The sequence below is a fragment of the Mesoplodon mirus genome (assembly GCF_964341445.2).
Source record: "Mesoplodon mirus genome assembly, chromosome: 17".
Taxonomy (NCBI): domain Eukaryota; kingdom Metazoa; phylum Chordata; class Mammalia; order Artiodactyla; family Ziphiidae; genus Mesoplodon; species Mesoplodon mirus.
Genome location: NC_138993.1, coordinates 75,234,123 through 75,250,122, shown reverse-complemented (window position 1 = coordinate 75,250,122; position 16,000 = coordinate 75,234,123). Strand labels below are relative to the sequence as shown.

Genomic DNA, 16,000 nt, shown 5'->3' with positions numbered 1-16,000 from the left:
CAAGACAGAACGTTGGGGGCAATGATTCAGCTGCACCCCTCTCCTCCACCAAGACAAGGAAGATGAGAAAAAGTGAAACCTCGTAGTAGAGTATTTTCAGGAAATAGGCAGTTTTCAGGTCACATAGGAAAGCTAAATTTGAAGGGGAGTACACATGGATGAAATGGATTTTCTCACAATGATTAGAAATTTCACAGGACTCAATAGTGGGTAGTTAAGAAATGGTCTGAGTGTTTCACATGGCAGATCTGCCTGTCAGGCCAGACTCTGAGGCAGCAAAAAAGGAGGTGTTGCTTGGATCCACGGTTTGGGGTAATGAGGAGAGGATGGGAATGTGAGTCACAGGACACATACGAGGGAAGGTAGGATGCTAGACAGGCAGACACAGGGTAGGTGGGAGCCAGAGGACGGGGCCACTCCCAAGCTTCTTGTGAGATTCTGGTGTGGGTACACTTATGGAAATTCTCCCTGCACAGGTAAAACCAAGGGCTTTGTGAGTGAGGAGGGCTTCTGGCTTTCTGATTCAGTGGGAGGGGGGAGGAAGGGAGTCTGAATCCACACTGCAAGTGTCCTGCTAAGACACAGCTGAAGACTTTGTGGAAATGGCTGGGTATTGTACTGCCATCGCATTCAGATGATTTAAAAAAAATTTTATTTAGCTATTTGGGTTTACTTTACAGTTATCCAATAGGTAGATTCATTCATTCATTCTTTATTTTTATTGCTTACCACATGACTTATCTCGCCTATATCTGGAGATGCTTGCTAGAAATTTTAGCATTTGTTTGGCTGTGCTGGTCTTTTAGTAAATGTTTCTTTCTCCTTAAAGAATGAAATTAGCTATTTAGTAGTCTTTCAGATTCCTTCCTCAGAAACCATTCTGAATAATACATTTTAGTCCCTACAGCCTCTGCTCTCACTGATACTATGGATTAGTGGGACGTAAATCTAGGAATCTATCTTCATCAGGAAAACCCAGACAAGATCCCAAAGTTTTCAAGGATTTACATTGTCTATTAATGACACTGACTAGGAGAAAAGTGTTGGCCATTTTAATTTTGTCTCTGTGATGAATTCATGTACAGTTTCTCTGTAATCAGTGCCTTAGTATGCTATATCAAATCCAACAAATTAAGATTCATCTGAATGAGACCAAATGTTCAGATCACCTACATTCTTGATTTTGGCTGCATTCTCTTATAAAAAGATGCTCTCACAACCAGAGAAAAGGAGAGGTTGACACGTCCTCCTACTGAGTTCTCTGCTTCTGTGTTCCCTAGATGGAGAGTGCAACTCCTAGATGCATCATCTCCTATGTGAGATGAAAATGTTAATGTCATTCTGACTCCTGTAAAAGTAAACCACCTGTGAATTAGAGTCATCGCTATTTTTATTAGAAAACCATTAAGTTTTTTGTTTTTTTCTTTGAAGTGACAGATTTTAAAAGATTAAACACAATTGTCATCGATGACTTCGAAAGTTTCGATCACCGCTACAGTTTCCAGGGATTGTTTTAGAGGTGTAGGCTGTAGTAGCACAGACAAGAGCTGGATGGGCAGTTGCCATGGAGTGTAGGTGGCCTGGACGCTGCAGTAGAGAGATGTGGAGGGCACCTGTGAGGTTCCTCCCCTGGCGCTCCCTCCCTTCATCATCATCACTGATTACTGATTTCAATCACAGAGAGGCAGATGCAGAGGAGGGCTGCCCTTCTGGGAAGCGTAAAGGGACCCACACTTCCCGTTTCCATGGCAGGAAGTGCATACCACTGGCCTCACCTTTTTAGGGACGTCCCCCATCTGACCACTCCTCGCTGATTGGCAGACCACGGGCAGAACTATCTTCAGAGCGATCTTCTAAACATCAATCTCACTATGTTACTTTCATGCTTAAAATTATCTAATAGGGGCTTCCCTGGTGGTGCAGTGGTTGAGAGTCCACCTGCCGATGCAGGGGACACGGGTTCGTGCCCCGGTCCGGCAAGATCCCACATGCTGCGGAGCGGCTGGGCCCGTGAGCCATGGCCGCTGAGCCTGCGCGTCCGGAGCCTGTGCTCCGCAATGGGAGGGGCCGCAGCAGTGAGAGGCCCGTGTACCGCAAAAAAAAAAAAAAAAAAAAAAAAAAATGTAATACCAGGTCATGATTTTCAGGATATTGCTCAAACTCTTTTGAAATGTTTGTTAGACTTTCTGTAGTAAGATCCTTTTTCAATGCATTCAAGTTTATCTATTCTCAAACTATACCATAGTTCTTACAGTTCCGAAATGGGAACTTGTTTTTTTGTCTGGCTTAATGTATACTGTTTATTTGTCTTCATCTCTCTCTAAATCATCTGCTTGATAAGCCCCTGTTCATCCTTCAAAACCCAGATGGCTTCATCAACTCTCAGTCTAGTGTATAATTTATAACAATGAATTCATTACAGTAGTATGTCTATGTCACTAATGTACCTTGAAGATATCTCTAGAATACCACTGAATTCCCGGTTTTGTGATTATTGGTAGACCTGTCCGAATGTTCAACTTGACTGTGAAGTATTTGTGGACTAGAATAATGTTGGAGAAATATAAAGGTCATAATTTAGACATATTGGGTGAAGGAAAGTAGATGGAATGACAAAATAGAAAGAGCAGAATTTCAAAGAAAGTGATTTTAAGGGACATGAGCTACAACATGAACTCAGATATTTAAAATTTAATTTACTTCAAATAAATGAATCTTTAAAAAATTATATCTGTTTAAACTATATGAATTCATTCATTTTACAAAAATGCATCTTGAGCCATGGCCGCTGAGCCTGCGCGTCCGGAGCCTGTGCTCCACAACGGGAGAGGCCACAGCAGTGAGAGGCCCGCGAACCGTGAAAAAAATACAAATACATCTCATGCAGTTCAAGAAACAAAGATGTTAAATTTCATATTTCTGGTGCCATCACATTCTGGTATAGTTGTAAACCAAAATCTAGGACCTATTTCATCCTCTAATTCTTTGCCTACTCTTGGACTCACCTTGCTCACTGCCTCCAAGTTTTTAGTATTCCAGAAACCTTCCATGTTTTTATACTGCCTCTAAGCTAAAATGCATGCTTCAGGGTTTAGTATTCAAAGCCCTCCATAATATGATCTTTAGTAATCTCTGAAGATCTAACACAGTTCACTCCGCTAAAAGCGATGCTACGGACTGTTATTCTCACTTCCCACATACTCCCTGAGAGTAGGAACCGAGGCTTGTGCGGACAGTATCAAGGGCCTCAGCATCTGAGCACAGAGTTCTTCCTGAACGGTGTCACCACTGTTGCCATTGTTATTAGATGCTATCTCGTGTGTCCCCTATGTATTGTGTGTCATATCATTGGAAGGTTTTTAGTAATAGTTACCACATATAATTACCAGATTATATTTTAATGAGAAATAGTTTATTGTGGATGCTTATATCTTTGCTGCAAAATGCTCTATGCTTGTTATTACAGACAAAAAATTATTCTTAAAAAAGTTTAATCTCCTTTGCTCTAAACACATTAAGCATTGTTCAAACAAATGCTCCCCATTTAAAGACAAGATATATCCTAGCTAGATTAAAAGTAGTCAACTTCTTTTACTGTAATATTAGAATTTCAAAAAATGCCCTGGTATCTATCTCTTAAAGTGCCCTACCAATGTCAATCTGTTCAGTTTTTTAAATAGCTTTATTGGCAATCATAAGAACAACACACTTTTTTATGTGTTTTGATGTCTGTGTCTCTCTCCCATCAGGTTTGTTTTTCTTCCTGCTGATCTGAGAATGTCATTGTGTTCCTTTAAAACACAGATCTTTCTCCTTTTTACCACGCAGAGCACTTTCTGTACCTACCAGGTAATCTCTTTCAAACAGAAGCAGCCTCCCAAAGCCCAGCATTTCCACAGGCACGCTATGGACAGTCCTTCACACATACCTGGTTACTTATCATTTTCATGTAGTACTTAGGTGCATTGAACCTTATATCTTTTCCTCGTTTTCCTGTCTCACATTTATTCACCCACCTATCCTACCATCTGTCTGTCTTATCCATCTATTCACTCACCATTCGTCCATCCACCCATCTGTGCCTCCATCCATCTCCCATCCCTCCATCCTTCTACCCGTCCCTCCATTCCTCCTTCCATCCCTCTATCCTTCCACCCATCCCTCTATCCATCCATCCATCCTTCCATCCATCCTTCCATTCCTCCATCCATCCTTCCATCCCTCCATCCTTCCACCCATCCCTCCATCCATCCTTCCATCCCTCCATCCTTCCATCCATCTACCCATCTGTCCCTACATCCCTCCATCCATCCTTCCATTCCTCCATCCATCCTTCCATCCCTCCATCCCTCCATCCATACTTCCATCCCTCCATCCTTCCATCCATCTACCCATCTGTCCCTACATCTATCCTTCCATTCCTCCATCCATCCTTCCATCCCTCCATCCCTCCCTTCATTCCTTCATCCTTCCATCCAACCCTCCATCCTTCTATCTATCCACCCCTCCATCCCTCCAGTCATAAATCAAACATGTGCCTAGGGCCTTCCTAATACCAGCCACTGTGCCAGGCTCTAGGACCATGAGGATGGATAGAATCTGGTTTATCCTTTGAGGAAGTTCAGTAAAACAACCATTTAACTAAAAGCCATCTTTTTCAGGCTGAATTCACATATTTCCCCTGTTTGCTTCTTTGATTCCTTAAGTGTCTACAGAAGACCACTATTTTGCATATTTTCATTTATTAATAATACTACAAGATTTTACATTTTCGTGGTGGCTTTGAAAAACTACTAAATATAAATATTCTAATGTTCAGTCTGGCTCTGAATGTACTTTTAAACATCCTCAAAGGATACATTTGTACTAAAATACAAGTTCTTTTCTCTTTGTTATAAATAGACTATTCTTGAAGTTTAACTTCAATGCAGAAAAGATAATTACAGCTACACACATCTAAAAGAGTACTGTATCTTCTGGTATTTGAAGAAAGTGGTTTGGCTCGAATTACATATAATTACAGGTTAAGAAAAATTAATTCCTCTCACCTAGAACAGTATGACCTGTACAGCAAGCAGTGATGAATAAAAACTACAATTTTGTGCTTACGAGTGAATTACACACTATGTGATCATATGTATTATTTCATTACGGAAATCGTACCAATATGGTCAAGAGTGCTTAACAGAAAAAACAAATCTCCTCACCCCATAGTGACACATTATGAAAAACAAACCAGTGCCAATCCCAGACGAGGCTGATTAGCTCCAAAATCACAGAGGAAAATGCACTGGATAAGTTAACGGATTCATTTAAGGAGCACCTTTAGTCTGTCTTTTTAACAAAATGTGCCCAATAATATCAATAATATTCACCTTCCCTGTGGAATGTGATGTTATAAATGATTAACAGCAACATAAACACAATCAGAGCCACTGTCCTCACTGGGGTGTGTACAGACACAAACTCGGGGAGCACTGCCACCACCAGCAACAGCCACGTTACTGCCATTTATGTACTTTGATGTTTGCTTTACTTCTAAAAACATGAATCCTCATAGCCCTTCATCCTGATCATCTTCTTTAGGAGTATTTTTAGAGTTTTAGACTTTTAAAAAATTACCTAGTTTTCCTAATGTTCTGTGGTGTGTTCATGTTTGATTTGAGACTCATCTATGTTTATTTTTGTGAACTGTCTTCTGCTTTCAACTCCAATAGGGCCAGGTCCTTTCCATCTTTTTTTATAATTTTTATTGGAGTATAGTTGGTTTACAATGCTGTGTTAGTTTCAGGTGTACAACAAAGTGGATCAGTTATACATATACATATATCCACTCTTTTTTTAGATTCTTTTCCTTTATAGGCCATTACAGAGTACTGAGTAGAGTTCCCTGTGCTCTACAGTAAGTCCTTATTAGTTATCTATTTTCTATATAGTCGTGTGTATATGTCAGTCCCAATCTCCCAATTTATCCCTCCCCTCCCTTTCCCCCCGGTAACCATACGTTTGTTTTCTACATCTGTGACTCTATCTCTGTTTTGTAAATAAATTCATTTGTACCTTTTTTTTTCTTTTTCTTTTTAGAGTCCACATATAAGCAATAGCATATGGTCTTTCCCATCTTTTGGAGTGCCACACATATTTTGTGCAGCAAATTCACACCTGCACATAAGAGCTTGAGCAGATTCCTGACCTACACTAATGTGCCGGTTTTAAACGAGAGTTCACTCTTTGAGGCAGTCCAATGTGATAAGACTGTTGATTGAAGGTCCCTGTGAGGTTCCATCCCTTCTCTGCCTCAGCGACCCTCTCTGTCCATCTACTTCTGCTGTGTCTCATGTAGGTTACCACCTTACGTTGACTGCCTGGCTTCCCAGCTCTAGTCTTGCTTTCCAACGATCCATTTTTTCATGTTCAAAGCCTAAATCAGATCCTGTGAACACCCTCCTTAAAGCTCGTCAATGGCTTCACGTTGAACTTGAAGTAGAACACTGTGTTTGGCTCATACGAGTCCCCCTGGTTCTGGTCCCTGCGTCCCTCTAAGCATCCGTTCTCAGCAAGGTGGATTCTGCCTCAGAGGGTGACACTGGCTTCTGAAGGGCAAAACCCCCGTTAGCTATGACAAGATGGGTGGCATACAACAGATGCTTAATAAGGGCTTATTGAATGACTACATCAGTCTGGAGTGGGGAAGACAAGACTGATGCAGAAGAGATGGACTTGGATCAGGTGTAGGCAGGACCACCATTCTTTCAGTCATTGTCAAGAGCCAAGCTTGTCCAGGAAGATTGATCCTTGAAGGACCACAAACTATTGGAACAGCTAAGATTTTGTCCCCCCGTCCTATTCCCTCATTCATTTTTTCCCATGGAGGGGAGCGACAGTGAAATAACAAAGGCTGAGAAACACTGCCCCGCAGTGTGGTCTCTCCCCTTGTCACCGGTGGGTGTTCAGGGCTCCACCATCCTGCTCCCATCAGCTTTCTTCTCTTGGGCTGCCCTCCCCTCGGGACGGCACAGAGTGCTCCCGCCCCGCCCTGCTTCCTGCCCCGTCACGTGACTGGCTCCTTGCCAGCCCTCAGGTCTCAGCTTGAACATGGTGGCTGTGGAGATGCCCGTTATGATCCCCGCCCACCTGAGCTAGGGACCCTGGGATTCGCCATCACAGTGTCCACCTTGGTTCCCTACCAGTGAGGAGTTACAGGACCCTAACCTGTAATTATTTATTCGTTTGCTGTTCATGGTACACCCTCCCATCCCCCCCCCAGACTAGACTGTAAGACCCCTGTGAGGGGGACAGGCCATTCCTCCTTAACATTGCATCACAACGGCCTGTGTAATATCAGGACACATACGATGCTCAGTAAGGCTCGTTGACCTGGACTTACAAGAAAGTAGATTGATTCCTAAGACCTGAAAATTGCATTAGCCATAGGCATACCCTGTTCTCACTTAGCAATGGTTGAGTGCCAGATATTACACTAAGCCTTTTGCTTAATGAGGCTCAGAGGGAAAACATAAAACGACTTTAAAAAAGAAACTATCACACATATCAGCCAGACTCGATTGTGGATACTTTCATTTCCAAAAGAAATGTGTAATAGGTAGGAGGTTCGTTCGTTCATTCATTTAACAAACACTGGTTGTCTACTATGACCCAGACCCCAGGAGACGTGATCATGAAACACACACACACACACACACACACACACACACACACACGTGTGTGTGAAAATATATAAGAAAAAAAGAGATGTCATATTTGTCCTCAATAAATTTCACAGTCAAAAGGGAAACACAATGTCCAAGAATCAAACATCTGTAATGTTATTTTTAAATACTGAGTGAATATGCACCAAGGGTTTGGAGTAATTATCTTTAGGTAGTTCAGTTGTGGGTGATCTATATTTTCTTCTCTAATTTTCAAGTTTCTTATAAAGATTGAACACTATAACAAAATTATATTCATATATATGTGTATACGTACGTGTTTAGTACACGAGAAAAAAGGAAACACATATACGTGCACATATATAGCACGTCCCAGTCACAGTGCACATAGTACCAAGAGATACTCTTAGGTCCCTAATTTTTATTATTTTCAACATTAATAATGCCAGAGAAAGAGGAGGAATATGAGAGAAAGAGTAATTTTATAGGCTATTTTCTAGCTTGAACTTATGGTTGATTTATGATGTGCCCCTCGAGTAATAAAACAAAGGCTATAAACCATTAATTTATTGTCCTAATAAGAGCCAAGGTCCCTTATACAATGGTCTCGTCTTCAAAGATGTAAAGAAAGTGGAGCATGTTTAAAACTTTTAGCAGTTTCTTGCTCTTACTTTTATTGTCTTTCCTCTACTGGACTATTTCAGATTAATGAAATAATCACTCCTTCATCCAATGATTTTATTTAATGTTATGTTAATCTTGCAATTCTTAGTACTGTCAGAGTGAGTCCTTCCAAGGCCGTATATTTTAGAGAGACATGCAGTAGAATCTAGGCCATGCCTTACATGAGAAGATATAAGGAATGAAAATTACATTAGAGGATGATGACGACGAAAATAATTATTGTAATTGTTTTTTAATTAATTAATTTATGGTTTTGGCCACGCCACTTGGCATGTGGGATCTTAGTTCCCTGACCAGGGATCAAACCCGTGCCCCCTGCAATAGGTAGCGCCAGGGAAGTCCTGTAATTGTTTCTGTTAGTGAATAAGCACAAACAGGAAATGTACATTTCATTGAATGTGGAGTCTGCCCTTTGTTACTTCCTTCAGAGTCTCTCTTCCTTTCTCTCTCACGCACACAAGGAGTAAGAATCATATCAGGTGGGTAGTTGAGGTCAAGTTAAAGTTCTAATTGCGTTTCTTACTTCCTGTCTGTACCATCTTGAGCGAGTCACCGGCAGCCTTCCCGTGTCTGACTCCCCATTCATACAGCCTTAGAGAAAACGTGAAGTCCCTCTCAGGTTATCATCGAAATTTCTCTTTCCACGCTGTCCTGCAACAGGTGTCACACAGGACACTCTGCTTGTCCGCAAAGCTCCTCTCACCCCAAAGTTCTAGAAAAGTCTGGAACGACAGTGCAACCTATCCCTGTGAAAGCCTTGCTAAGCGGGGGTCAGCCATCCCCCAGCCCGGCTCCCCCTGGGCCCTACCAGTGCTGGGGGCTGCACGGCACCCCTGGCACCCATGAACGGGCTCTAACAGATTTGTTTCTCTCTTCGTCACCCTCCAGATGGCTTTAAAATGAATATAGCATTCAAATAACTACACAGAAGAAAGCATCCTCTAACCAGTTGATTCATATAAAATGTGTGAAAATCAGATGATACCATTTATTTTTCCACTTAGAATTAGTTTCAAAAGTTTTCCCTTTATATAAATGACATAACATGGCAAAACACGCACGTCTCATGTGAGCCAAAGTGCCTGCCAGTCGCTGGTCTATGGCTGGGGGAAATCAGGGCAGAAAGTGTTTGATTAAATGTACACAGTCCGGAGGGCTTATTTTTAAAGTTACCTTTTAAAGGGGAATGAATTAAAAATGTATATATTCAAATAAATGAAATACCTGAATAATTTAGAAAACACCAAATAGTAGAAGGTTAATAACTAGCAGCTTAATTTAATTTGTTTTCAAACTGTGTAGATTTTTTCTTCACCACAAATGAAGTACGGCACAGACTCTTTGTTTCATAAAGAAAAATACCTCTGGTGAGACAGAACACAGTCCTGGAAGGCAGTCATGTAGAGTCCACTCAAATCATTTCAAGAACCTTCTATTTCTTTTTGAGCAACTTAAATTCTGCCTTGAAATAAGGATAAAGTTCTGATTCGTCCAGCATATTTTTAAAATATGTCATTTCATCAACATGAACAAGAAACCATCACCAAACAGGATGCTTTTCCAGTCATCACTACCTCATGATTTTTCTTCACTTTTCATCAAATTAAGACCCCCTTCTGTTAAAACAGTGATGCTGAGTATGTAAAGGGAGTAATGGCCTGAGTGAGTCTGCCCAAACTTGTGGGGACCAGTTCGAGTCCTGTGAAGATGCCTTTGAGAAGAAAGGGCCGGTGGTGTAAATTATGCAATAGGCTAATTATTATTTGGAAACAAAAATGCTTTAGGGAAAGCATGGTCAGTGTGATTTACTGGTTTTTTTTTTTCATAAAAGCTTAAAATAATTAAGTTGACCCTACACAATATTCCACTTAAATTGTACTTAGGGAGTGGCTACAAATTTTAAAAGTCATTTATAATTACAGGAGTAATGCATAGATACATGTACCTTCTAAACATAGATACAAGCTAAAAATTCCATTTGATTCTCATTCCAAAACCATTCCCCAGATATTAGCAGTGTTAGGTTTTTGTGAATTGTTCCAGGTTTTAAAAATTCGTATATGTCTGTGTATACTCGTATCTAAGCTATAGCGTAGGTTTGGTAGCTTCTTATTGACACAGACTCATTTACTGGCCCTGCAAATCTGCACAGAGTGTCTGCCTGCATCTTTCCATCACCTGTGCTGGAGACACAGCAGCAAACCCGGCAGCCGCGGCCTCCTTGGATGCACTTCCTCGCCGGTGGAGGACAGACAGACAGCCACTTGGTCGAAGGTGGGCAACCTCACGAGTGAGGACAAGCAGAGGACAGGGAGGTGGGGGCTTGGTCGCGAGCAAAGCTGGCAACCTGCATGCTTCAGCAGGGCTGTTCTCCACCTGCCTTTGCCCAAGGGGTGAACACGAGGCGAGCGTCCCCTAGACTCGCATCTGGCCTGAGAATCGTCACCACACCTGCTGTTTCCTCCGGATGCCCGGAGCATCTAGGTCTCCGCTCTCAGACTAGAGCTGACATTAAACACTGGCCAGAGTCAAACACTTCTTCCCTTGAGTCCAATTCCTTCTTTTCTCCCTTTCTCCTTCTCCTCCTTTTCTTTGCAAAATGCAGTCAGGACCTAGCCTCCAAAAGCCCTGGCTGCTGAAGGGTCAGTGGGCTGACGGTTGCATAAGAAACATTCCGATCAGAATCGCCAGCAACGGGAAGCAGCCAGCTTGTTTTTCCTCCATCTACTGGGCGAATCAGAAACAGAAAAGAGACACGAACTACAGGAAGCAATCTGCTCCGACTCATAAACGAAGCTAACAGTGCCTCTGATGGAAGCTCAGGCCGGGATGCATAATCCATGCCTTTCAAGTTCTGTAGCCTGAGGAAAGGGACTTTCGGTACCTACATCAAAAGATGCAGATCGAGGCGAGTGCAGGGGAAAGAGCACAGCACAGAAGACCCGGGTCTGGTCCCAGCAAAGGGGCCTCCCCACCGAAACGAAATATTCACCGCACCTTGTGTTTTGATCAGTATGTCTCGCTCTAAGACGACCTGCTCACGTCTGAAATGAGGTTATTCCTGTTCAGTGCCTACCTTCCTTCTTCTGCATGGAATTGTTATAGGGCTTAACTCAAATAAAGCAAACAAAACAAAACAAAAAACCCTATAAATAGTTGTAACAAATTCCAAGGATGAGAGGAATCGTTACTTATGAAATATCAGGATTTCCAGTGCCTCACGTACTGACTCCAAACCCACGGCTACATAAACAATAAACAGCACACACAGATTGGTAAACAAATGCACAACACGGAAGGGAAGACGTCTCTCCTCGTCTGAAACAGAAGGAAATCCCGGTGCTCAGCACCACTGATGGAATTGCTGTAACGTGTGAAAGAACAGGAACAATGGGGCTAGAATCCGGCTACTGATGATGCAGAGGCTTTCCTGCACAGGCTCTGATCAATGTCTGGGAGAAAGGAAGCAATCTCACAAGATCCCCAAGACCCAACAGAGCCACAATTAAAGGATCATATTTTTAGCTAAGAGAATTGAATTTCTAGCTAACACTCTACGCAGATTCACGCAGCAAAGGATGACTCCAATCCCTTTATGTTCTAGCATCGCTTCCAAAAAACTTGGAGAAGAATAGCCATTACTCTCTCGCTAACTGCTCACAGCCAAAGATGAACACAGGCGGCTTCACAGAAGTGTAAGTTGGACTCAGCAGTTTGAGGATCAGGCTGCCCATACAAGAGCCACCCGTTAGGACCTGCTGTTGCTTCAAACAGCTCCTATTTAATCCTCGTCCTCATTAACCAACCAGAAGATGGTGGTAACAACTCTGCCTGTAACTATCAACGCGTTTCGAACAAATGCTTTGTTTCTGAAACTGAGGGGTCTGCCTTTCTAGGTCAGAAATAAATAATTTTTTAAAAAACTTCATTTGCTGTTTGACTAGCACAAGAGTGAAACATGAATGAGCTTTATTTCTGTGAAGTCAATGATTTGTCTCATAGCATAAAGTATATGAAGGGTTACATCTTGGAGAAGCTGGAGAAAGCCATCTTTCCTAACTATTCAATAGGGAACGCATAAACAAACATGATCAGCAAATGAATACGTTTCTTTTTTTTTCTTTGTCTTGTATTTTTGGCCTCCTTTGGGGAGATAAAGAGTGAGGGAAAATAAAATAGTGTAATGAAATGGGAATTCTTCCGCATTTTTTATTTTGATGCACTTTTTCAAAGTCCCAATGTATGTGGGATTCAGTGTCATACTGTCCCCAGCTGCACTGTCAAGTGTCCTAGCACACGTGGGCGGAGGGACAGCTGCCAGGCTGCACTGGGTTGCTCCCCACCCCCCTGCTGCCCACGTCTGGCCTCACACTCTACACAGGTGTCTCGGAGGAACAATGGCTGGTCAGGTGTTACGGTCCCTGCCGGTCACTCTCACAGTGGAAGAATTCTTCCAGATTCCCTCACTTTGTCTCGACAAGTCAACCTTCTTTCTCAACATTAATAAAGTAAATTATTCTTATCTGTGTTTTTTTAAAGAACAAAATGCAACGAGAAAATCTTCGTGTTCTATATTCAGGAAACACTACTGTTCAGGTACTGGCTTAAAAGTTCTGACAATGAGTCAGTTGAAAGAACTTCACCGCCTACAGGCTTGTTGAACAATTCTGCATGTGAGCCCACATCTTATGCCACTGACTGGAGCGGGGCTAGCTGACATCACTCTGTGTTAGCAAGTCCTCTTTCCTCCTTTTTTTATCCAATCTTTTGGCACAAATGTGCGTTCATGCCTACTACCGACTGTGTGAGCGTCCTCCTTCAGACCGCTATTTAAAGCTTAACTCCATTATTAGGTAAAAAAAAGAAAGAACAGGGGAAAGGATAATAAAGAAAGAGGTTGGGGGGCACCGACGATGAAAACGTTACTCATCAATGCTAAAGTGCGAGGTTCTTAGTTCTTCATCGTAGACGGATAAGGGTGTTAGTGTCAATCCAGGATTCAGTACCTGTCTTACCCACACGGGGCCACTTTCAGACACATCAGCAATTCTGAACCTTCTCTTCATGTCATTTCTGCACTAAAGTACTCTTTTCTGGCCTCATCAACTATCATGCATTTTCACTTGAAGATGCTCTATCTCCCTCTCATTTTTAAAAAATGAGATTTATGTCTGCTTTCCAGTAATGGTTATGTTTTGCCTAAGCTATTGGCCACCAAGCTCTTTGCCACCAATGCACTTTCAGATGTTTTATATCTAGGAACTTGCAATAATTCCTGGTGTCGTGGACTCTATTCTATTTCCTGTTATTGCTCTAACATTACCTTCTCAGTTGTTTTACTTTTTAAATTCCTCTTTCTCTTCCTAACCCTAGTCATGGTGGCATTCTGAGTTGCTTCAGGGATTAAACAAAATCCAAACTATGCCCTTGTGTTTCTGGGGAGCATCTCCCTGCTATTCTGTCTCCTGCTCCTTCCTCCTTCTGGAAGCCTGGCTATCCCTCCAGCAGACCCCTGAGCTCTTCCAATCCCCGCCCCCCCCCCGCCCCGTTTTGGATCCTCTGACTTCTGCACCCTTTTAGACACTCCAGAAAGCTCTGGTACCAGCACTGGGGGCTGGGATGTGGGCAAACTTAGTGGGGCTTCCGGACTGCTCCCCACGCTGTAAACAGAGGCTCCGAGCTTCCTTCATCCTGTGTTTGCTGATGAAACCAGTGAATCAGAAGGACTGATATGTTTCCAGGGACTACACTTAGCGTCTGTCTTTGCAAACACATCACAGAAATTTGTTTTTGCCAGTGAGACTGGGGCAGCTCCCCATGGGGACTCTGCTTCCCTACTGGAAACCCTAACTGCTCTGGTAGGAGCTTGTAGGTCACCCACCTGCCAGCCTGGTAACGGGCACTGCTGCAGAGCCAGCCGGCATCTCTCCTCAGCCGGCAGCATCCTCTTGTCGTCCGGGAGGGTCTCAGCCAAGGGCCTATACCTGCAAAAAGCAGTGGGGACAGGAAAGCCATGACTGAATTGGTCATCAAAGGATTATCTTCAACAGGGTTGCCTTTGTTACCCTGTTTCTTAAACTTTTCCCATTCTTACTTTATCCCACGCACCCCCAAATCTCCATCCATTGTGCATTTCACATTGGACCACTAAGAAACAGCCCTTATCCTTTAAAAGGAAAATTATTTTAAAAGGAACCAAATATATCTCTCAATCCTGAATGTATCTTTAATATTATCAGGAGTGATGCAAAGCATTTATCAAAAGAAACTTCGAAGAGGAAGAATATGAATCTATTAGTTCTCATTTAAATTTGTAGAATACTCTTAAAATACACCTTTTAAGGTATTCCAACATTCTTTGTTAGTGTTTGAGAGTGAATCTAGAGGTAGTTAGTATCTATAATAAAGGGACACCAAAACACCCAAAAGTTTTATTTAACTGAGAGGTAGAGAAGCTTCCTCCCCATTGAGTAGATACTGAGTATTTTAAATCTTCTAGAAGGACATTTTAGTTTTGGAAAGTTCCTCAGAATAATTAAATTTCACTCTTTGGCTGAAATTCATGACTATATAAAGTTTTCCTATGGGTTTCTAAAAAAAATGCCTTTCAAAATTATATGACCCATTAAAAAAAAATCTATGTGAAGTTTTCATTTGCACTTATGGCATCTAGCCTGACATGTAAGCCAAACCACATTAGGAGGAGGAGGAGAAGGGGGAAGAGCAGGAGGGGGAGGGGAGGAAGTGGGGGAAGGAGAGAGACAGGAGAAACGAGAAGAAAATCTAACTGCATCTGGTGTGCTTATGATCCTCACGTTGGGCTGCCCTGGGAACTCAAAGGTGATAATTAAATCACCTAAGTTTTCTGTTATTTTCTGTAAAATATCTCAGCTTTTCATCTAAAGTTTGTTGCAGCAAATTTGGCATCTTCTCAAATGAGTCCTTTGTTTCCTGAGGGCATCTAAGGAAGGCGGTGTGTCACCTACACACCCGGTTCACCACCCCCATCCAGCAGAGCACTGAGAGGGCTGGACGTGTCCCACTGGCGGCCACCGCAGCTCCTTATTTCTGCAAGGGCAGTAGAGAAGCGAGGTTGGAGGGGGAAGCGCAGCAGGAACTGTGGGTCTGGGGTATAACATAAATACTGAGAAAATACACCTGTGTGATTTTTTCAGCAGCAGACTTTCATTTCCCCTCTAAAGTCTTTTCAGCATTGTCACCAAAAACTTACCGTATTATTTGCCCTGGATTGAGAATTGTCATGATATTGCTAGCCATGAGTCAGACAAAATAAATACGGCTGCATCAGCAACACCCTCCCTTCTCACACATAGGTTTTCACTCATGTGTCAACTCAGGGTACAGGAGGGGGTAAAAATAGCAAGCAACAGAGACTGAACATGAATTGTAGTGCTAGAGGCACGGCTCTGAAAAATCTTGCTCATCATTTTGATCACACTGAATGGTCTGAAATGATCTATGGATGATGGAAGTATTCAGTGATTTTTTTTTTGATAAGAGGCAAGAATATGATTTTCTACCCTGCAGTGTGCGGAAGGCCGGGAACCGGGAGGAGAGTGTATGGGGGCCATGGAGGGGCCACCTGAAGGTGATGGGCATCCCCAAAAGATGCTGGTACATGACAT

General features: G+C 42.4%; 1 protein-coding gene across 1 annotated transcript in view; it reads right to left on the bottom strand.

Annotated features, from left to right (window-relative positions):
- MYO16 (myosin XVI) overlaps positions 1–16,000 on the bottom strand; it is a gene marked incomplete at both ends in the record, with an annotated part of 418,949 nt that overhangs the window by 79,258 nt on the left and 323,691 nt on the right. The window contains one exon of the mRNA XM_082602366.1: positions 14,236–14,338. Coding sequence (XP_082458492.1) covers positions 14,236–14,338 — 103 coding nt within the window. The remainder of the gene's footprint in view (positions 1–14,235; positions 14,339–16,000) is intronic.